This window comes from Episyrphus balteatus, chromosome 2 (assembly GCF_945859705.1).
Source record: "Episyrphus balteatus chromosome 2, idEpiBalt1.1, whole genome shotgun sequence".
NCBI classification, from domain to species: Eukaryota; Metazoa; Arthropoda; class Insecta; order Diptera; family Syrphidae; genus Episyrphus; species Episyrphus balteatus.
In genome coordinates this window covers 73,877,615-73,901,140 of record NC_079135.1, presented here as the reverse complement: position 1 = coordinate 73,901,140, position 23,526 = coordinate 73,877,615, and the positions used below count along the sequence as shown (strand labels likewise).

Sequence of the window (23,526 nt, the reverse complement as noted above, 5' to 3'; positions counted from 1 at the left end):
TTAAGTAGTACTTTTTAGATTCAAAGTACTTATATGAATATTAGTTAACTTTAAATTATAAGAACTGTCGTCGAGATATGTTTTCTGATCGTTATCTCGAGTTCGAAGTTTATTTTTCACGAATCCCTGTAATAGTACCCATCGCAAGTAAAAAACCGTAAACAAAACTAGAATTCATAAATTTTTGCCTAAAATTATATTTGTGAAGTCCTTTCTTTTTCCGAATAGCTATTAAAAAAAAATAGTACGAGGAATTGATACTAGAATCCTTTCGCACTTTATCTCTGTTTTCTTGTGATTTTTGTTATTGTTGCAAAAGTATTAATTTTAAAAATGGTGTTAGTGATAGGCTTTAATTTGAGATAAATATATTTTGTTTCTGTTGATACTGGATATAATTCTTAAAACTATTAATTTTTGTTTTCTTAGAAAGATATAGCTTCTTTATGTACACTTTTTGTTGAAAAACTATCAGAAATATGAAAAAATTGAAAATATGTTTAAGTTAATTATAATCCATAATCATTTTTCATACTTTTATGTCATAAATCTGTAGTGCGCTTTCTTTTTAAGTCTGAAACTAAATTGATCTCCCACTGTACTAGTGCAGACATAAAATAAAAGGAAGTTGTCTGTAAAGCCGGTTTACGGACGATGATTTTACGTGATAACGTCGTCAGAAAACAGGTTGTGTGCTTTTGCTTAAATGAGTCAATTGAAGCGTTTACTTTTTTCAAACAATCATAATTTACAAGAAAAAGGTAAAAAAAATACGTTTTTTATTTTCTCATTATATTCATTTTTTTATTTTAAAATTATGCAATTTAAAAGCCAAGTATTTCTTCTTAAGAATAAAACCATTTTTAAATTTTTACAATGCGCAAAAAGTATAAAAATAATTAATTGAAAACAATCATTTTCATAAAAAAAAACATGAATTTTTATCTTCTAACGTCATTAATTTTTTTCCCTACCAACCTATAAAAAATTTTATACCATGTGAAAGCTTATTATTTCACCTTTCATATGATGTATCAATCTCATTTCAAAGATGCCTACAAGAGAAGTTAGAATTTTTTTAAAGTCAACCATGTCGAATTTCCAGACTGAGATTACGGTACTTCCCCCACTGGTGGCTGTTCGGGGAGCAACAGATCTTTACTGGTGTTTTGAGGTTTTTCGCAAGTTTCTTGATTTAACATTGTGTAGCTTGTAGTTAGTCTACCGTTATGTGTGATATACCAAATGAAAGATAATTGCATCAGGATGCTCATAAACTTTAATAAATTTTCTATCTGTTCTTCGTCAAAAGTTATAACCTGTTGAATTCTAAAATTTTATTTTACCGTTATCTCAAAATTGTGTTTCGGAAAATGATTGAAACTTCGCAAACATTTAGTCGTGGGCATGGTCTATCATTACTCTATATACTTTATTTCTGTATCTATTAAAGAAAAAAAGATAAAAATAAAAAACGATGAAAATCGGTTAAAAATGTTAAAAAAACGTGTTTTTTTAAAACTTGTTATTCAGTTAAAACTCACTAAAGGATTCTACATAACTACAAAACCTACATGTCCTATAAGTTTGAGATTTTTTGAACGCTCAAAAAAAAAGCTAAAAATCAAAAATTACCTAAAAATACCCCTAAAAAACAAGTTGTTTTTCAAAAATTCATATTTCGAAACGCAGAGTGTTGGAAAAAATCCGTATGAGACGGATCATCTTTCACCTGGCATCTTTAGAATTGTCAAAAAAAATTTCCTTTACCCAAAATCATCATTTTGTCATAGCCCCAACACGTGTGCAACGTTTAAACAAAACTTTATTGCTTAGTTTCAAAATATTTTTAGAATTTTTTCTTAAATGCAGTTATTTTTAAATTAATCTCATCTATCTATAGAAAAAAAAATCAATTCTCTACGATTTCGCGTTTAGATTTTAGCCCAAATTTCATTTTTCCGTTTTACCTCTGTTTACCCTATTAAATGACGGAATTTTAAAAAATCCTTCATTTGGATTAAGCTTTAGGTTATTATATTTCATATAAGCTATAGAAGATTTTTGTATCTCTAATAGTTTATTTTTAATTTAAATTTTTTGCCGCACTGCGAAAGTGCGAGAGTGTAACGTTAGAAAATGGCGTCACTTTTTTGTGGTTGCCATGGTTCATCGATTTATAAGACGTTATCACGTCAAAAAACATTACAAAGGAAAATTGACGTTGCTAACAAATCAATTCAGGCATTTATGTTTCAATAATTTCTTATAAAAACAAATAGACAGAGTGGCGACATACATACATTTATTACAATTGATCGAATTCAAGAATTCAAAATTTCAACCTGTCACTTTCATAATCATATTACAATTCTTTCAACTTTATTTGACTTTGGTAGTACATATTTGTACAACAAATAAAGAACATGTCTATGCCCTCCGCTTGCATTAGTTTTTGAGTAAATTAAAATTCATATTTGACAAGGTGGATTGGTTTGTTGAAAGTAAGTAGTTTTTTCTTTAATTATCGCCATCTGAACAAATTAAAATCTAGGTCATCAAATTGTGTGAGCCAGAGTTAAGCTATAGAATATAATACATATACCTAACTGGTGTGTATATTTTTAAAGTTTTAGTTTTTTTTATTTTTCTTTCAAAAGATAGGTTATCATGCGTAATTCAGTAAATTATAGTAAGCACTCTAAAAATGTCAGTTTATACTAAAAAATATTGTTTGATCATGTGAACAAACAAAAAGTTGTCAAGAAAATGTAAATTTATTAAGTGCAAGCACTGAAATTTGAAAAATGCCTCATTTATATTTTTAAGAATATGACAGGAAAGCTGTAAAAAGATGAAGATTCTTGGAATGACACAAAGGTAGATAGATAAAAAGCTATCAACCTTTGGATAAGATGATTTAATTTTTTTTTATTAAACTTCACAATCTTATAACTTTATCAGTATACTGATAAAAAGTGTGAGAAGTTAAAAATCTAGAATATGACTTCAGTTTATTAATTTTATAGAAAGTCTTGAGTTGTCATTTTTCTCAGAAGTATAAACAGTTTTTTTCTAAGGTAATATTTTTTTTTTTTTAATTTTCATACTATTGATGCATCAGTTTATTGACTTTTAGCTTTTATACTTACAGGGCCCTACCAATAATCAAATTTAAAGCTGACTTTAATTTTTACCTTAATTCTACATATTTCACAATACCAAAAACCAATTTAATAGTCAAGTTAAAGGCAAATGCTCGATTAAAATTTATAGTTGGGAAACTCAACTATAAAATTTAACCTAGACTTAGCCTTAAACCTGACTATTAAATTTGTTTTTGGTGTTGTGAAATATGTAGAATTAAGGTAAAAATTAAAGCGAGCTTTAAATTTGATTATTAGTAAGGCCCACAGTGTATTTTTTTTTTATAAATACCATGTAAATATAAAGTTAAGTATTTCAAGTTAAAAATCTATCACAATTTTCTCGTTTATCATTGCAAAATCAAACATAACTAAAATCTTTGTACAATTTCAAATCGCTTTCAATCTTTGACCACTCTTTTGTCTTTAGATACATCATCACCCTTAAATGAATTGATTGAATTTAATTGATATATAATATGCAATTGCTCAATGGTTTGGATTGATTCAGGAGCAATGTTCTGAGATGTCTTTAACTATACGGTGCGTCTCAGTGTCTATATTGTCTTTGAGTATTTCACACACATTATTGAATGTGTGGTGGATAGTGTGGTATATTTAGGGCGGTGGCAACTTCAATTTAATAAGAATCAAAGATTGAAAGCAAGTTGAGTGCATTATTTTATATTTCAAGTAAAATCAAAGTGCAGAGTTTTTTCGAGAGCTCATTTATTTTTATTTAGAGTACTGATGAACTTTGTCTCAGTTAACCCTCTGCAGGCACACCTCTTTTTTGTGAATTTGGTTTATATTTTTTCATGTCGCTAGAACTTTTTTCGGTCGCACTATTTTTTAAAGGATCATATATGAAATTGATGCAGAATTTTCCGAGAAATTCGAATATTGTATTCACAAGTCCAAAAAAATTTATTTTCACCCTTATAAAGACACTTTTTTGTGACCACTTTTGATTTTTGTCGTGCCAAATTCGCACCCGTGTGCCGACAGATGGTTAATAAGCTTTTAAATTCGTCCAACGAAAGTGTTATGATGTTCAATTTGTATTTTTTTTTTAATTTTAGGGTCAATTTTTGCTTTGTCTTAAAACGCATACAAAATTTTATAATATTTGCAAATTTTTAAGTGTCCTGAAAGTAAATTTACTTAAAAGTCTTATATCTCAAGATTAGATGATGTAGATTTATGTCAACTGAACAAATGCCTCTAAAGACCCTTACTTCACACAAATCTAGATCATTACAAAAACACTACAATTTTATGGTTTATTTTCATAATGTATGTTGCAATAATATGGTCTGTTTATTTGATTGGTTTTCGTTAACACTCTCAGTCTGTCACAGCATATTTGTGTGTCACAATAAATTCACTACAATTGAAAATGAGTCAATCAATTGAACAAAGAAAATTGAAAACAGATTTATTTTGTGCAAGAAAAAAAAATATCAACAAACTATTAAGAATTATAAATCACTAACAGAAATCTCAAAACATACACATTATTTATTTGTCTTTTTAAGTAGTAATTTAATACATTCAGCTTGATGATGACTAATGGATTTATATTTATTTTTTTTTTTTATTTTCATTTCAGATGATATGAGTGGCAATATACAGAATTTATATTTATCAAACCGGAAAAAAATATTCGATACTGATTGAGAAATTTTCGAAGAAAAAAAAAATTTATAAGAAAATTAACATTCTGAAAACACCATCATGCATAAGGTATTAGGAAGTTTGAAGGGATATCTTAAAATACAAGATATTCATACGGATAATGCAATATTTCGTTTGCATAACTCATTCACAACCGTTTTGTTGTTGACATGTAGTCTTATAATTACCGCTACTCAATATGTAGGTAATCCAATAAGTTGCATTGTTAGTGGCTTACCGGTGCATGTGGTGAATACATTTTGTTGGATTTCGAGTACATTTACAATGCCGGATGCTTTTCGAAGACAGGTGAGTGTTTTGGTTGAAAAAAAAAAAAAAAAATTAAATTAAATATAATATAGGTAGGTACATAGAAAGGGGTATTCTTGATTTTTTGTGCTAAACACCTAAATAGGAGGTGTGTATTTCTAAAATTTATACGCAGTATAAATATGCAAAGTCCCCTGCATTTTTCGTCATTTCGATCTGAGATGAACTTAATATTAAGACATCAAAGATCGTTAAAATTGTTTGAAACAAGAAATAATCAGAATGGGAGTAGTGTCTTTTTCTATTCAAGTTGCCTTCGCAAATAACGCCAGACAAAATAAGGTCAAATGTCGAAGTTGGAGCTTATTTCACGAGAGCGAAATAACCCCAAATCTCCAGTCTAATACAAGATTGATTAGTATTTAGTATTTTTACTTCAAAAAAAAACCCAAAGCGCCTAAAAAAGGATTACCAAATGTGTTTTTTTTAAGAACAAAATACTTTTCAAAGTATTTTTTCATGTTATTGTTACCTCGGATCCAAACCCAAGAAATTTAATTTCTATTTAAAAATTACGTCCCTCTTCTTATAATTTAATAATTTATATTACATTTTGATGTGTTTTGTTTTTAACACAAAAATATTTGTAATTAATAAAAAATTATTTAAAAACTGTTCAATATAGTCCAAATATTTAAACTAGTTTTTTAGTATTGGAAAAGGCCTTATTCCAAAGACTGTCTTAAAAACTACGACAGAATTTTTAAGCGTGTAAAATATGTATATAAAAATAACACATTTTTTGAGATATTATTTCGATGAGAAAAATTTAGATAACACGTAAAAGGTATTTTTTTGCTAAAGTAAACGTTGAATTTTTAGAAAAAAAATTCGAAAATTACTAGTACCTATAGAGCCGTTTTTTAAAAAATAATTCTCTTTTTTTTAATTTCCTAAAATTTTTCAAAAAAAAAAGTTGATAGCTATGGCATTTTTAAGAAAATATTATTCGACACATAAAAACGAAATTCTGATAAAATTCATCCACTTGTTTTCAAAAAATAGATTTTTTCAAACAAAAATTTGAAATATTTTTTAAAAATCCAACAATGTGTTTTTTGAAAAATTTTTAAATTTTCAAGTCATTTCTTAGCTTTAAAAACAGACGGACAACGAGCACTAGTTTTTTTTTCAAGAAACTAACTTTTTACATACAAAAATAGATCGATGCTAAATTTAAAACTCGTTTCCTGAAAAAACAGTTTTTTTTTTAATTATGACAGTGTTTACGTAGTCTAAAAAATAATGTAAATAATGTTTCGTGTCAAAAAAATTTCGAAGTTTTACTCAAAACAGATTATGGAGAAGTTAAAAATTTCGTAATGACACCCGTGTCGGTTTGTGCGTCATACAAAATGTTTAAGTTATTGCAATTTTCAGTTCTAAAGATTCGATTAAACTTTCTGTACATAATGATCTAAGCTATTCTCTTCAAACTGCGCTTTTAATTTCTCAAAAAATTCTGATAGTGGAAATATGGCGTTGACATTTTTTGCGAAAACTGCCATTTTGGTTATTTGTTCGTTTTTTTTTTCAGATTTCTGACCAAACCGTTAAAATTACATTGGCAAGCTTTTTATGTAGGTACTTTTTATTATAAGAGCAAGTACAACCCAATCGTGCATTTTATTCTAAAACCTTTTCAAACCTTAAAACTATTTTTTTTCTTTGACTGGTTTGCTAACAAAAATTCACTCACAAAATATATTTCTTCTGCCTGCTTCCACTCTACCTACCTCAGCGATTTAGTGCTATGAATGTGCCTAATTTTCTTTTTCTTTTATATTTTTCGTCTCGCGACTTCCGTTGCATATAGCTATAATGAAATAATGATATATCTAAATGTAAAACCATCAGATTCTTGTTCGGTGCTGTGGTGATTGATGTTTGAAAAAATACGCATGTTGAATGCAGAAGCAGATGGACATGAATTTATTAAAAAAAAAAAAAAACAAAGAAAAACAGCACACGACATATGCATCGCGCATAAAATCTAAGTTGTTGGAGTTAATGTTTCACTTAGATTGCACATGTTGAGCATGTGGTAGACAAGCAAATAGTTTGTGTCGAAATGGGTATGGCAGTCTAGGCAAAGTAAAAATGTTTGCATAACATCTTACTCGACCAGTTTTGCTCATGGAAAGCTGAATTGACAACTTCGATTTTAAACTGTAGTTCGCTGAACTCTTTCTTGGCAGCGATTTGCTAAGAAGTGATTTTCATGAAGGTCATTCGAAATAGGTTTTTGGGACAGAAAATCAATTTATCTGTGCTGATTTCCAAGTCTGGGCCAAGTAGTACGTACGAAGTGGAACAGGTGACGCTGCTGACGGAAATCTGCGTTAGTACAATCGTCTTTCTGCTTTGCTGCATTAATGAACACTAGAGTGACCGCAACTCCCATAGAAAAAATTTTTTGTCGAATTTTTTTCGGGGGAACCCCATAAAATGTTCCGCCTTTGCAGATTTTTAGATAGCCAAAATTTCAGCTCGATTGGATAACTCTAAATGGTGCCGACACTCGCTCAAAGTATCAAAAATCTCTGTTTTTTCACTGTTTTTCGAAGAAAATTAGCTCTAGCTCCCAAACAGATCGGGTTATTTTCACTTTTTATATAGTTAATTAAAGGTAGTGTTGTTACACATAATTCAGATGCTTAATTTGTTTAGTTTTACTAAAAAAGAAAAATATTGTCATCAATTTAAATTTTCAGTACTTACCACAAAAAGAGCTGAAGTGCAAACTCGATTTAAAATTAAACTTTTTTTTAACTGTTTTATTCTGCGGATAGGGATAGAATGGATGTTTCTCTATCTCTGGGTCCTCGGGTAGCAAAAGTATGAGGTATAGTCGTGGGGTGAAAGAGCTATTAACAATGAAACTTTCTTTGTTATTGGATCGATGTAAGGCATCTGATAGAAATGCTGCTCGCATAATTATAGCTACAATAGAAGCACTAGGGCAAAATCCAATTGACTTTGTAGTTTCAAAATCAAACTTACATTCAACAAGAAAAAACTTTAGCTTGGTTTAATGCCCCAAGAGCTTATCTGGCTCCTAAACAAGATCTTGATCTTTTGCGTAATTGCATTGAATACCGCAAGATAGACAAAGATATTTCAGAGAAGGCTCTTGCTAAATTCTCAAACCATTTATGGTATTTGAGTTCAGAGCAGGCAGGTCTGGCGTTCTTTGACCTAACTTTACCAGATGGCGAACAAAATTAGAAACGGCCAACATAATTTTGAAAACCAGTGAAACGGAAACCAACAGAATAGTAAATCCAAAGCTACAGACACATGAAGATGAACAATTTGTCACAGCAGGGTTAAAAAATATTGTGAACAAAGAAACATTGAACTTTTTCAGCCGATTGAAAATAGACACAAGTTTTCTCAAAGAACCTCCAAATCTTTGGCCCGAAAACCCGCATTTTAAAGAAGGCTTTAAAAAAGTGCAATCATTTAAAGTCGTAAATGACATGACAGAAAGAGGAGTCAAATTAATAACGGATTTTAATAACCTTTTAACTAAAGATGAGGAACAAAAACAATATGTACTTCAAGTAGTCAGTGAGTGCCGAAAATTGTATCCTGATGCTTCCAAAACTACTTTGTAAATCTGTTGATTAAATTTTTTTAGTATTTACTTCATTAATTATGTATAAGAAATGTAACACGATGTTATTTTTTTTGTTTTTTAGGCCGTGTGTGAATTGCGTAAAATAGTTAACATAGTGTAAAATATTTGACACTGTTGAGGTGAATAAAAAATTTTCAGCTGTTAAAAATTTATTGGGCTCTGGGACCTGGTTAAATTTGAGTTAAATTTTTTTTGCAGATGGTTTTGTTTTGTTTTTTTTTTTTATTAAAAAGGAGTTTCATAGCAGAAAAGAGGCAGAGAAAAATATTAAACAATAAGCCATACAGCTGAAATTTTTTTGTTCACCTCAATAGTGTCAACAATTTTACACAGTGTTAACTATTTAACGCAATTCACACACAGCCTTAGAATTCTGTTAAATGTTTCGTTTTTTTAAATAAAACAGTTTAAAAAAAAAGTTTCATTTTTAATCGAGTTTGCACTTCAGCTCTTTTTGAGGTAAGTACTGAAAATTTAAATTGATGACAAAATTTTTCTTTTATAGTAAAACTAAACAAATTAAGCATCTGAATTATGTGTAACAACACTACCTTTAATTAAATATATAAAAAGTGAAAATAACCCGATCTGTTTGGGAGCTAGAGCTAATTTTCTTCGAAAAACAGTGAAAAAACAGAGATTTTTGATACTTTGAGCGAGTGTCGGCACCATTTAGAGTTATCCAATCGAGCTGAAATTTTGGCTATCTAAAAATCTGCAAAGGCGGAACATTTTATGGGGTTCCCCCTACCAAATTTCGAAAATCGATTTCTTGCGGTCACTCTAATGAACACACCAGTTCTGCAGATTGTTTGCAGGCCTGCGCTGCGTTGCGTTGGCACCATTTTCAGCAGTCACTGATTGTTCTTAAACGTCATAAAAAAAAAATATAAAAAATGACCCCAGAATGAGTTTTGTTTAATAAGCAAAAAATATTTACTTTTTAGTTCCCGAAAATATTGTTTTTAATAACACGAAAATTTTATAAACCGTGTCACATTAGGGTGGCTCAAAAAAAATACATACTTTCTTCTAAAAAAAAAAATATAAAAACACCGAGTGGTTCACATTTGGAACAAATTATCTATGGAAAAAATATTTTTAATTAGGGTGTTCAAGTTTTTTTTTGCGTTTAAAAAAAAAAAATGATTTTTAGTGCACAGAAAGTTTTTTAAGTGAGTTTTTGCTATAGTAATATTAAATTCATGTCAAATTAATTAAATTGAATTTGGTTGAATTCCAAGCGTAAATGTAAAATATACCATTTTTCTTAGCCCCCTAATTTGAAAATACCTAACCCAATTTTACATTATATTTCATAAACCATGTTTTAAAACTTTCTCTGCAGTGAAAATTATTTTTTTTTTTTCAATAACTTAAAAAAATGTTTTTGAACCACCCTAATGGAAATTTTTTTTTCTTCAATAATTTAGCCATAATAATATACACGTTGAATTTTTTTTCGAATTCCACAAGCAACCATAGAAGATAACATTTTTTAGAGCCACCCTAATGCGAAAAAAAAACAATTAAAACTTATTGTATCAAAAAACACGATTTAGAAATTTTCTGCGTCATTAAAATTTAAATTTTTCGAAAAATGAAAAAAAAATGTTTGCACCACCCTAATTAATATGTTTTTTTACAATATTTACTTTTATTAACAAAAAAAAATTGAATCAAGAGTCAAATAAATTTCTTCGTGAGTTCTGCAGCAATAAAATTTTGGCTGCGCTATCTGCCCGATGTTGACGACATAATGACGTTTATGAACAGCAGAACTGCAGTTGGACTAAGTTAGTCCGATCGCAGATCTGACTTTATGAACACGACTAACGCAGGCCTAAGTTAGGCAGACGTTTATGAAAACACCCAAAGCCTTACAGGTGCTTAAGTAGCTCCTGTAAAGCTTCTTAGAAGAAATATTATTGGCTCGAGACTATTAATATAATAATCGCCTAGAACGACACTCGCAATATTTTCAGAATCTCTATCTACGATTAACTTTTTGTTCTAATCTTATCTTTTTTGAAATCCAACTAATTTTTAAAACATTTTATTTCAGGTTGGTACTGAGGTCGCTCATCCAGGTATTGCCAACGATTTTGACGATGAAGACGCCAAGAAGTTCTATACCTATTATCAGTGGGTTTGCTTTGTGCTATTCTTCCAGGTAAGTTTATAACAAAATTAACACAAAAAAATATAAAAATTCATAACAGATAACAATGAAATAGACTGACTTAACATGAAATATGAAGAAGCTCTTTACTTTAATTATCAGTCTGCTTCACCACTGATTTAGTTAAGACAACAATATAACCATGTGCCCCTGCCCATAGTGAAGTTAATTGAGGGCAATTGCCTGTCATTGCGTCATTATTGTCTGACAGAAAAATTTCCCACACTATACCTACCTCCTACTCTTTGAACTTGCTGTTAGTTCAACATTACTGGTGGAACAATTTGCATTAATTTATTTCTTTGTGTCTCAACGTCTGCCTCATGTCAAAACTATTCAATCTGGTGACTATGTTGAAAAAGAAAGAAATTAAAAAAAAGAAAAACAAAACAACTTTATTGTTGAAAACTTAAAATCTAGATAAGTATTTTTAACTCTTAATCTAATCGGTTTTTGAGCCTTCCCCCTTCAACAATGGAGCACCATCTACCGTGTCTATCGAACTAATGCCTGGTTTCTCCGAAACAAGTCGTAGATTTTGTTGATTATCATAAGCAGGATTAGGGTGAAATTCTGAAAATTCAGCAGCAAGATTTTTTATAATCTTGTTGAAGAGAAAATCAGACAAGTTCGATGCTAGAAAATATAAAAACATCCAATTGGAAAAGTTGCATTCATATATAACTGTATCAAGGTCTCGTTTATTGACATGTCTTCCAGCTTTTGTTGACCGAAATGCTTTCTCCGAAAACCATTCACTGAAAATACAAAATAAAATCAACACTTTTCTAAGAAGACTAAAAATGAGTAACTTACCTTTTATACATCATCAATGTAACAAATCTCCAAGTAACTGCCAAAATTGACATCATCAAAATAAAAGCAAACCAAAACCAAAGTATTGTGTAAATTTTCTCATTGATAATATTCAAAGCCATCACACAGAGTGTATCGTGAACTTGCATCGAACCGGAAGGACCAAATTTATTGAAATGACATTTTGTAACTTTGGGAAATACCACATCGAGAATATCCATTTTATTGTTCCAATTTTCCGATAGGACTTTAAAACCAAGACTGTAAAATTGTCCACTTAGAAATACATCAGTCCACCATATTTGAAGAACAATATTGAACAAGTTCATCCATTCGGCCATCATAAGATGAATTCCCCATTGACTATTTAAACGCATACGATATTTGATTTCTCGTCGAATATCCTGGACACGTTGTTCAGTGTCTTCCATCGATGGGATTTCTGTTTCACCGAATTTTAACTTTTGATGAATATATCTTGAGAGACCAGCCATTTTGAAGCCAAGAACAAGTTGTTTTACGCGACCACCTACAAAAAAGAAACGAAGACAAACAAACTAAAATGTCACTTAAATTAAAAAAAGTCTTAATGGAGGTTTTACCTTCCCATTTTTTCCAACAAAAATGTGGCACTAAGAAACATAGAGCTTGTCCGAATAGAACAAATGGAACCCATTGATAGTAGGCATGACGTTTGATAGGTTCTTCTTCGAAGTGATATGGTCCAATACCAGGCTGAAAAATGGCGCCACTATCTAAGGCAGTGTTGTTAAAATGACGGACCTAGAAATTATAAGTAAAAGGATAAATTAATACTCTAGCATGAAAAATGTTTCAGGTTCTGTCTTCTACGAGCTAAAACTTAATCCCATGAAGGGATTTTTTTTTAATTTTATAGATCATAAAAAAGGTAGGTAGGGGAGTCTTGAAATCAAATAAAAACTTGGTACTTATTGTTTAATGGAGACTGTAAAAAGTTTAATTTCCTCAGAGACATTTGCGAATTTCAACGCTTTTAAAGCTTTTTCCTAGAGAAATGTTTTTCTGACATTCTCTGAAATAACTAGACAGATTTTAATATGATTTTTTTAACGAACATTTCTAAATAGGTAAACATTCAGGATTCAGGTCGAGCTATAGCCTTAGTTATTGTTGCAATTATTTATTGCCTCAAAAAAAAAAAAAAAAAAAAAAAACAACAAAAAAAAAAAAATTTGGAGGCAATATAAAATTGCAACAATAACATTATTTCATTTTCCGGCAAAATAAAATCCCAAATATATAGGCTTAGCCTCCAGAACGATTGTCTTCAAGCTTGTCAAAAATTTTGAACGACATTTTAGAAGGAAATTGAATTTTTTTTTGACCAAAACCAACAGCAACTGTCATAACCAAAATAAAAGTGTCTATATTTGTTTTTTTTTTTACACGACACTAACGATTTCTTCACAATATTGTTGTGTAATGTTGCAGAAAATGTCATTTCTTTGAAATTAAACAAAAATGGGAGGTAGGTACCGTTGATATCTTTTTTAATAGTACCTACCTGTATAGTTTTTTTTATATCGCTGATTTCAACAGAAATTTTCATACAGAAGCGTTAAATTTACCATAATATTAAAATTTTATAAAATTTTGAAAAAAATAAGTTTTTTTTTAACTTTATTTAATATTTTTTTTTTGAAATATTAGTTTTTTTAAAATGAGTTGATTAAGTGTTCATTAACATTTTGTTAAATGGCACAGCAAAAAAGTGATAGAAAATTTGAAAAGTAATGGTTCAAACGAAATTTGCTGATAGGCCAATTTGTTTATGTTTAAAATTAAAAAAAAAAAACACTAAAACATTGATTAATAAATCATTGGGTACAATTAAAACAAAAACTTTTTATTTCGGTCGCCATTTCGCTACAAAATTTGTTAACAGTTCGATGTTTTAATAAAACTAAATTTCTTACTTTTATTTGAAAGCAAACAACCTTTTTTTTAGCTCTTAATATAAAAACAAAAATATCATAATGAAGAGAATCTACTGCCCAAGTCATCTCTGTTGACAAAGAGTGGAAACTAGGCTGAACAATCCAAACTGTAAGAAAGCTAAATGAGTGGTCCCACGTCACGTGTGTGACAGTTTTACGAATAATTTTTTGAGTCATTCTCTTATTTTTTAATATTATTCGAATTCGTGTGACATAAAATAAACGTGGTTTTAAAATATGTAGGGCATTTAAAACATGTTGGATGGATGTTTTGGATGTTATCCGTGCTGCATAAAATCGTGAAGTTTACTGATTTTTTTCAGTGTTTGGCTAGTATTTTCTAAAACATGCATTTAAAGAAGTTAAAACAGATATAATTTGCTTTTTGCGTAATCATATATGCTGTAAGTCCAAAACTTCTTGACATTAATCACTTCAAAAGTTGCGGACTTGGGTCAAAGGCATAATAACATGAGACTGGTACCATTTCAAAGCTGAAATGTGAAGTCTCTTGGAAACCGTGTTCATATTTTGAATGCATTTTCCATTAGAATCATAAGGCTTAATTTCATCCAATTATTTGAATCGTTTATTTCAGAAACGACATAAGTCCATGAGCATAAACTTTTCAGGAGCAACAAAAAACTGTTTTTTACTTAAAATTCCACAACACTTCAAATTTAGAGTATGCCGAGTTATAATCTAGCCTAAGATGCATTTAGAAACCTTTAAAATATAAACTTTTTTTTAGATCTTTGCGGGTTTTTAAGTCTTTAAAGTCGGTGTCGTTTCTGAAATAAACGAAATTTTTGTGGTAAAACTTTTGTTTTTATTTAGCTATAGTTTTTGAACCCTACTTTCGATTTTAATAAATTAAATAGCAGTAGATAGAGTAAATGATGTATACCTTTGTATAGATGTATAACTTAAAGGCTTGCGTGTCATGATGTTTGCCAAAAAAATTTAAAACTGGTAAAATGTCATATTATTCAAGAGTTAAAAATGCTGCCACCACCAGAAATCTGGCTATAACTTTTGAATCCTGAGTACAATTTTAATGAATTTAATAGATATAGATAGAGTAATTCTTTACCTTTTTATAGATATATAACAAAAGAAGGTGCGTGTCAAGATTGCTGCCAAAATAATTTAAAACTGGTAACAAGTCATGTATTTAACAGTCAAAAATGTTGTCACCGGGTGAAAATTTTCCATATATTTTGAACCCTTTTCTTTCAGTTTTCGTATTTTGGGGGGTCTGACATACTTAATTTTTTTTCAGAAGATGAGTAACTATACATAAATGAGAAATTTCCAAAAAAAAAATTTTTGGAAAAAGTGGACTTATGCTGTTTCTGAAATAAACGATTCATTTGGTATCAAATGAAAAATAATTTCAATGTCATTATTCTCAGATAGAAAAACGTTTTCAGTAGTTTTGACAGTTAAATGTGTTTGAATAGAAAGTCAGTTTAGAAAATAAGTATCACAAATTTGAAGGACTTTGTAACAGAGCATCAGATATACAAATAGATAAAATATTTTTTTAAAAAATCTGTACTTACCACTGTAAAAGTTGTTGTAAAAAAACAAAATGTATTTATAATATGTTCAGGTATTGATCCGGAAATACATTTTATATGCTCCCCTATATACTGTCTTCAATTTTTTTCAAAATAAAAAAAAGAAAAAAAAAACACCAAAAATTATTCTTAGTTCCATTAAATTAATGAATGTTAATCTCACCTTGATGTAACTAATACAGTTGCAATTAAAAGTATTATAAATGTAAAACGGTAATGAAGTTTAAACAAAAAATTGTCCGTATAAACCTTTGTAGGATGAAGAAATGGTTTTAATGATTCGAAAGTTTTCAACATGATTTTAATGTCGAATTTAAATTTTCTTTTTTTACGAAATATTTTTTTTTTCACATGAATTACAATTAAGCTATTGATAAATTAAGTTCTGTTCTCGATTAACTTTTGAATTGAACTAAATTTGTTAAGGTGACAACTTTATCAAATTGAGTTTTCCAATACTCAAAAATTTGTAATGAAATTAAAATGTGTTGGTGAGAATTTTCTTTATCAATAATTTCTTGATGATAAGGAAGATATGGCTATCGCAATCATTGTGCTATCAACTTATTAGCTGGTGAATTCATTTGACAAAGGTATTCTTTAATTCATTTGTTTCAGAGAAGTCAAGTGAATAGAATGTTCAATTCTTGAAATAATTGAGTGTGCAAATTGGAACAAAGTTCGACCTAATTATGTTGAGTCAAAGAAGAATTTATTTAAATAAGGCTCAGTATCACATCAGCAACCATTGTGATAAATAAATTATTGTCCTTAAATTAGCCATGATTTCTCTTAAACTGTTTTTTATTCACGTTCACAAATACCAATAAAGCTGTTTGTGGTTTTTAAGTAGAAATATAGAAAAATCGAAATTTGATTACACTTGCTTACAGCCAAAATGAATACACAAACCCGTAAACAGTGTCTCTGCGCACAAGGTAAAGTCCCTTTTTTTTCCACGCATTTTAATCGTACTAATACGGTCACTATTTTAAAAACCTAAGAGGAAAATAAATGTAGCTAATTGAATTAAACATGGCTTTATTAAAATTAAACATATCAAATAATCAAATCGTTTATTATGTAACCTACTTCACTAGAAGTCAATTTTGATAAATTTTTAATTATCAAAAATGTAACGCAATTTCACGGGCAAGTTTACGGACAGTTGCATACACATGGTTCATATTTCTAATTTTTTAACAAAAGTGTTACCTACTTCTTTAAAGTATACACTGGCTATTCAAACAAAAAAAATAATACTTTATGAAAGTCAAATTAATTAACCATTTGCACCTTTCACTATCAAAATTAACAATTAATCATTGAAATTTTAATGGAACATGGGTCCGTTCATGAAAGACAGATCAATTTCTCTTCCAAAATATTTTAATTAAAATACTCTTTATGTAACAAACAAGGGGGATTTATCAATTTTTGTTTTAAAAAGATCAGAGCTGTTATAAAAAATTAAATTTAAATAAATAAAATGAAGGGAGAATCCCCATCTTAAAAACGAAAAAAAAAAAAAACATTTTGATTTATTATGATTGAATGCTCGTATGGTCCCCATTTTGAATGTCATCTTCTGTAGTATAAATTGACCTTATGCAAACAAAAATGATTGAAAATTGCATAGCTTAAGTAATAAGCAACATGTTATACAGCAACACCATATAAAAAATTATCATTTATTTAATTTTTTTTTAAAGAGGAAAGATATAAGAACATATACAAGAAGACGCATCAAAGTAATACATAATGCAGTTTTTTTTTATGGTCGATCCATTTATCTTAGTAGCTACACCATATAACCCATAATACACTCATATAAAAGCTTCGTCTTTGGTTCAATTAATGTCAATTTAATTTAAATGGTAAATTCTATAGAACATGAAGTGCTGTACCTCGAGAAACTATATAAGAAAGATAAAAGCAAAATTGTCGTTTGCACATCTCAGAATCTCAAGAACACGAGTATTTTTTCGATATATAGATTTATTGAAAGCTATCCACTTTAATTAAATAACAGCTAAGGCTACGGTAGGAAAACAAGCCATGCTAGAATCTTCTATGTTTTATTGCATTTTCAAGCCTAATATATAATTATGGAAATAATTTTTAAAAGTTTTATGTTCATTAGACTGATTAAAAAAAAATTATTTTTTTTTTTCGTTCATAGTTATATCGAAAATATTGTTGGAAATGACGAAAAAAAAATACTGTAAAATTTACAGCCCTTAATATTAATATTAAGTACTTGCCTCATCGCAAATTTCTATTTCCCATATGATTTACATGGGAAAGATTGTGTTTTTGACTTTGGAATTTTATAACTTTTTAATGGTTCATCAAAAAGGATAGATTTAATCATTTTCTTGTATAAAATTCAACGCTCTACAAAAAAGATCTCATTAATTTTTTTTATAAACCGCCCCGTTTCGAAGTTATTCAACTTTAAAACATAAAATGTACGAAATTATAAGGTTTTTCAACAAAAAAAAAAAATGGCAAACTTTTCGAGTTTTTGTATTTATGTTGTTTTTCAGTTTCACAGATTTTTTTATTTAACTCTCAAATACTATCGTATTAGTATTTATCAATAAATTCGAATTATTTATTTTTTCAACTTAAAATTAATTTCATCGATTTTTCGCGTCGGTTTTTTTTTTAATTTTTTGCAAACATTTTTGTAGAGTGTTTAATTTTATACACTCCTGCTCAAAATTAACGCACACATTTTTCGTCTGAAGCTATACCCCTGCATCTTATTTTAAAAGGCTTTAAAATTCTTTGGTGCATTTTTTTGTGTTTTGTTATTGTTTAGCAAGTCGAAAAAATGCTAAACTGCAACAGTATTATCAACCAAAAAAAAGATAAACCAAATTTAACAATTCAAAGTCTGAAAACTGATTATAAAATAATTTTTATTTTTAAGAAGAAAAATTTAAAAAAAAAATGGAAGCGGGTGACGGTTCTTTCCCATAATTGTATGCAATACTTATTATAGTCTCCTCTAGCGCATATGACAACCTGGAGTCGTTTGTCCATTCCACTAATTAACTTTTGAAGGTTTTGTTTTAACACTTCTTTCACTGAAGTTTTCAGTTGATCAAGACTGCTTGGAGGTGGATTTCGGTCGCGAATGCATCTTTTCAATATTTCCTACACATGTTCTATTGAATTCAAATCCAGATTTCTGTGTGGTTAATCCGAAGCTGGAATATTAAAATCTTGAAGATATTCTCAAACTACTCTAGCATGCATTATCGTGCATCAGACTAAACTGTGGACCAAATCTAGGTGTGATTGGAACCAGATGCTGTTCTAGGGCATCAGTCAAGTATTTTTGGGTACTTAACTTAGGTCTAGAAAGGCTCGCTAACTCCGTAGGTGTTGTAAAGCAGATTTAACTCCATGAAATCTTATGACTCTTCTTTAAAAGGCTCGCGGGTTAACAGACAGACTTCAGCAAATCTCTCCCCAAATCTTCCCCACAAACATTATTATTCCATACCTTTAATTTAAGATCACTATTGTCTCATTTGAGAAAATAACCATGATGCTGTGGCATAAAGTAATAGCAGGACTTTACTTTAAAATAAATAGGATGTGCGTTAAATTTGAGCAGGAGTGTACAAGAAAATTATTAAATCTAGTTTTGAAAATTATTTTGATTTCAAGATTTTGCCTAAATAAAATATTTTAACTAGCTACCTACAGAAAACTGATCAGGAAAATAAAATCGAAGAACAATCAAGGGCAAGGTAAATTTGTTAAAATAACTCTACTCTAAGTAGTTAAACAATAAAACCTAAATGTAACTTCGATCACGTATTTACTATTTACTGATTTCCATTAACTTTGTTGAGGAAATTTGGTATATAAAACGTTCTAGAGGCCGTTATGTTAAAACAGAGGAAAGTTTTCGAAAGAGAATCATTTTTAGATCTTAAAACAAAAAAAAAAATGTTTTGAAAAATGAACTAGTAGGGTAGGAACAGGATTTTTTAAACGGCTCTTACGATTTAAACAATTTTTTTTCCAAAATCTTTGATATTCAAGAAATTAAATGGAATACCTACTTTACATGTAAAATAAAATGCACGACTGGGTCGCACGAACTTGCTCTTAGAATTGAAGTTGCTAAAAATGTTAAGACTTTTTATTTACAATTTTGGTAAGTAAATAAAAAAAAATAAAATAAATAAATACATAAAACAAAAATTCGTCCTCAAAAAAAAAAAAAAAAAAAATTTTTAGAGAAAAAAAAAATTCAAAATCGTTAGAACCATTTTAGAAAAAAAATTTATATTTTGATAAAAAAAATTATTTTTTGAAAAAAAAAGAAGAATAAAACAAACCTGGCTTATCAACACAGAGAAAAATATGACCCGCTAAAAACTAACAGATTGCCATATTGTTTTACCGTCCATACATTTCATAAGGAAATCTTATTAAAATCAACGATTAATAAGGTTTTTGTAAGGAGATTTCTTATTATTTTTATAGAGAAAATCTTATTAAAATTTGACTGAAAAGTTGATTTTTTTTGCAACTTAGCACTAGAACAAAAATCGCGATCAACATTTTCATGGCAGGTTGGTTCAGGTGGTAAGGTGGGCGACTAATGATTTGAAGTGTCCAGTTCGATTCCCGGCCTGGTCGTGGTTTTTTTTTTTTTTTCTTTTCAAAACCCTACAAGTGCAGATTTTAAAACAATAAGGAAAACCCGATTGTTTTAATAAGGTTTCCTTCTTGGATGAAAACCATAGAGAAATCTTATTGTTTTTGTTCTATTTTATGTGGTCTATTTTTCTCTGTGTAGATATTACATCAACAACCGAAGTTTGAATGAATGAATAATTTAAAACTATCAAAATGAATGAATTTTTTTACAGCTATCGATAGTTTCATAGTTTTTATTCGATAGTTTCCATCACTACTGGAAACCCATTCCCCGATTTTAAAAACCTGAATCCGTAACTCAAAATCCACCAAAACTCATAATTTTGACAGCCTTGAAACCTTAATAACAAGATAAGCAATATTACGAAGTCAAAAAAAAAAAAAAAAAAAACACGAAAATATAATATTTTTCTGTTCTATTTCTTATTACTTTCGAAACAATTTTACAAATACCTATTAATGTTTTTTTTTTCCAGGCCGTTGCATGTTATACGCCGAAATTCATCTGGGACCACTTCGAAGGTGGGTTACTACGTTCTATTGTCATGGGTCTGAACCTTACCATTTGCACAAAAGAAGAAAAGGAAGCTAAGAGGGATGCTCTCCTGGACTACCTAATCAAACATGTCAAGGTATGTAAATATAAGAACTCTTATTTCAATAAATTCATTCAAATATTAATTAAAAAATTCTACTCACAGCGCCATAAGATGTATGTTGCTCGATACTGGGCATGTGAGGCTCTTTGTCTAATCAATATCGTTGTCCAAATGTATCTTATGAATAAATTCTTTGATGGAGAATTTATGTCCTATGGTACACGAGTCATGGGATTATCTGATATTCCTCAAGAACAACGTTTCGATCCAATGGTTTATGTGTTTCCAAGAGTCACCAAGTGTATCTTCCATAAATACGGTCCATCTGGTTCATTACAAAAGCATGATTCACTTTGCATCTTACCTCTTAATATTGTCAATGAAAAGACCTATATTTTCATTTGGTTTTGGTTTATCATAATGACAGTTCTTCTATGTGGACTTTTAGTGTTCAGGTAAGAAAACAAAAAAGTTTTTGAAAAAAATTAAATTTATTAACAAAACTCTATCTTTATTTTTACAGAGCATTCATATTTTTCATGCCCAAGTTTCGTCCACGTATCTTACATGCTCGCAATCGCATGATCCCTATCGAAACCTGTCGTTCGTTGTCTCGAAAACTTGAACTTGGCGACTGGTGGCTCATCTACATGCTTGGACGCAATCTAGATCCTGGTGTATATAAGGATGTTATGGGAGAATTTGCAAAGCAAGTTGAGCCCGAAAATCAATATTATCACTCGAAATAAACACAATGGCTGCCTTTTTGGAAACAACAACGAAAATTAGTTTCCATAATTTTGATGAAAATTCATCTCATCACACACACACATAATGTAGTGCTATAAGAATAGAAGCAGTTCTTAGTTCTGTGATTAAGACAATCAATACTTTTTTTTTGTTTAGATAATAAATCGAAAGAGATAGGATAAATTTCTTACCTATTTTTTTGATATAATTTTTGTATGCAATGATCACAACTCGAATCGAGAAGAATTTAAATTTTCATAAAATATTTTTTAAGAAATTTTTATTTTTATTTAAATTTAATTTATAAAATTTTATATAATATACGAGAATGCATATAAGTATATGCATGAAAATATATGTTTAGCCATATATAAAATTAATTAAGATTTAGTTTTTATCGAAAATAAAATTTACAAAAAAAAAACAGGCATTTAATTTAGCTCTCTTTTTAAGTAAGTTGCTTCTGAGTCTTTTATAAGTTTATTTTAATAAAAACAAAAAAAAAATTATTGTTTAGAGTACCTAATGATGATGATAATCAAAATAAAAATACAATTTCAATAAAAATCATATTAAATTTAAGCATGATTATAAAAATAAAAATCTTTATATATTTTTGAGTATGTCACTGATAAAATTTTGTGTTAAGTTTTTTTTACACAATTGTTGATTAGTTAGAGTGGTAAAAAATTTATTCCAAGATATCCTTTTGGTTGATGTATTTATGATGTTTTCCAAAATTTAAATTTAGTTACCTGGCTGATGGCGTCCAGTTGATAGTTTTCGAAAATCTTAAAAAAATAAACTTGTAATTTTTTTTAGCTGAATGCATAGGCCTGTTCACTGTGATCTCATATCTGTAAACCAAAACTTATTTCGATAATTTGATCCGAAAATATCTGCTTCCGAATAAAAGAAAAAAAAGTACTTTGATTGCAAATAATTCAGCAACCCGAACTCATAGAAAAGTTTGGTTTTCAGTTATGAATAGAGTCTAAAGAGTCCTTTCTTTTGATGTCTCATTTAATGGATTTGGACAAAATTTTTTAAAATTTCGTATTTTTAGACAAGAGGTACCCCTTGGATAATTTTCGAAAATCTTAAAATTCCCCTTGGATAATTTTCGAAAATCTTAAAAAAAATAAACTTGTATTTTTTTTAGCTGAATGCATAGGCCTGTTCACTATGATCTCATATCTGTAAACCAAAACTTATTTCGATAATTTGATCCGAAAATATCTGCTTCCGAATGAAGGAAAAAAAAGTACTTTGATTGCAAATAATTAAGCAACCCGAACTACTACCAACTTTTGGCTTTCAGCTATGAATAGAGTCCAAAGAGTCCTTTCTTTTGATGTCTCATTCAATGGATTTGGAGAAAAATTTTTAAAATTCCGAATTTTGAGACAAGGGGTACCCCTTGGATAATTTTCGAAAATCTCAAAAAAATAAACTTGTAATTTTGTTTTTAACTGAATGCATAGGCCTGTTCACTGTGATCTCATATCTGTAAACCAAAATTTGTTTCGATAATTTGATCCAAAATATCTGCTTCCGAATGAATTAAAAATACTTTGATTGCAAATAGTTCCGCAACCTGAACTCCTACAAACTTTTGGCTTTCAGCTATGAATAGAGTCCAAAAAGTCCTTTCTTTTGATGTCTCATTCAATGGATTTGGAGAAATTTTTTTTTTTTTTAAATTCCGAATTTTTAGACAAGGGGTACCCCTTGGATAATTTTCGAAAATCTTAAAAAAATAAACTTGTAATTTTTTTGGCTGAATGCATAGGCCTGTTCACTGTGATCTCATATCTGTTAACCAAAACTTGTTTCGAGAATTTGATCCGAAAATATTTGCTTCCGAATGAAGGAAAAACAAATACTTTGATTGCAAATAATTAAGCAACCCGAACTACTACCAACTTTTGGCTTTCAGCTATGAATAGAGTCCAAAGAGTCCTTTCTTTTGATGTCTCATTCAATGGATTTGGGGAAAATTTTTTAAAATTCCGAATTCTTAGGCAAGGGGTACCCCTTGGATAATTATCGAAAATCTTAGAAAAATAAACGTGTAATTTTTTTAGCTGAATGCATAGGCCTGTTCACTGTGATCTCATATCTGTTAACCA

The 23,526-nt window shown here is 29.2% G+C and overlaps 2 protein-coding genes across 3 annotated transcripts in view; one reads left to right on the top strand and one right to left on the bottom strand.

Moving 5' to 3' along the window:
• LOC129909041 (innexin inx1) overlaps positions 1 to 21,969 on the top strand; it is a 118,702-nt gene extending 96,733 nt beyond the window's left edge. For both annotated transcript variants that reach the window (XM_055985988.1, XM_055985987.1), the window contains 5 exons: positions 4,759 to 5,132; positions 10,862 to 10,969; positions 20,522 to 20,677; positions 20,747 to 21,099; positions 21,168 to 21,969. In XM_055985988.1, the coding sequence (XP_055841963.1) occupies positions 4,884 to 5,132; positions 10,862 to 10,969; positions 20,522 to 20,677; positions 20,747 to 21,099; positions 21,168 to 21,393 (1,092 nt within the window). In that variant the 5' untranslated portion in view covers positions 4,759 to 4,883 and the 3' untranslated portion in view covers positions 21,394 to 21,969. The remainder of the gene's footprint in view (positions 1 to 4,758; positions 5,133 to 10,861; positions 10,970 to 20,521; positions 20,678 to 20,746; positions 21,100 to 21,167) is intronic.
• Positions 11,352 to 15,773, bottom strand: LOC129909037 (innexin inx7). Its single transcript, XM_055985984.1, has 5 exons — positions 15,520 to 15,773; positions 15,339 to 15,432; positions 12,397 to 12,577; positions 11,795 to 12,323; positions 11,352 to 11,736 (listed from the first exon to the last, which is right to left on the bottom strand). The coding sequence occupies exons 1-5, from the start codon at positions 15,651 to 15,653 to the stop codon at positions 11,421 to 11,423; spliced, it is 1,254 nt and encodes a 417-aa protein (XP_055841959.1). The 5' UTR covers positions 15,654 to 15,773; the 3' UTR covers positions 11,352 to 11,420.
• Positions 21,970 to 23,526: the final 1,557 nt, after the last annotated feature.

Bases quoted from the DNA above. Each gene is read 5' to 3' on its own strand.
- LOC129909037 (XM_055985984.1), bottom strand. From the start codon at position 15,653: ATGTTGAAAACTTTCGAATCATTAAAACCATTTCTTCATCCTACAAAG. The intron at 15,433-15,519 runs GTGAGATTAACA...AAAAAATTGAAG, and splicing joins ACTGTATTAGTTACATCAAG to ACAGTATATAGGGGAGCATA. The intron at 12,324-12,396 runs GTAAAACCTCCA...TCTTTTTTGTAG, and splicing joins TTGTTGGAAAAAATGGGAAG to GTGGTCGCGTAAAACAACTT.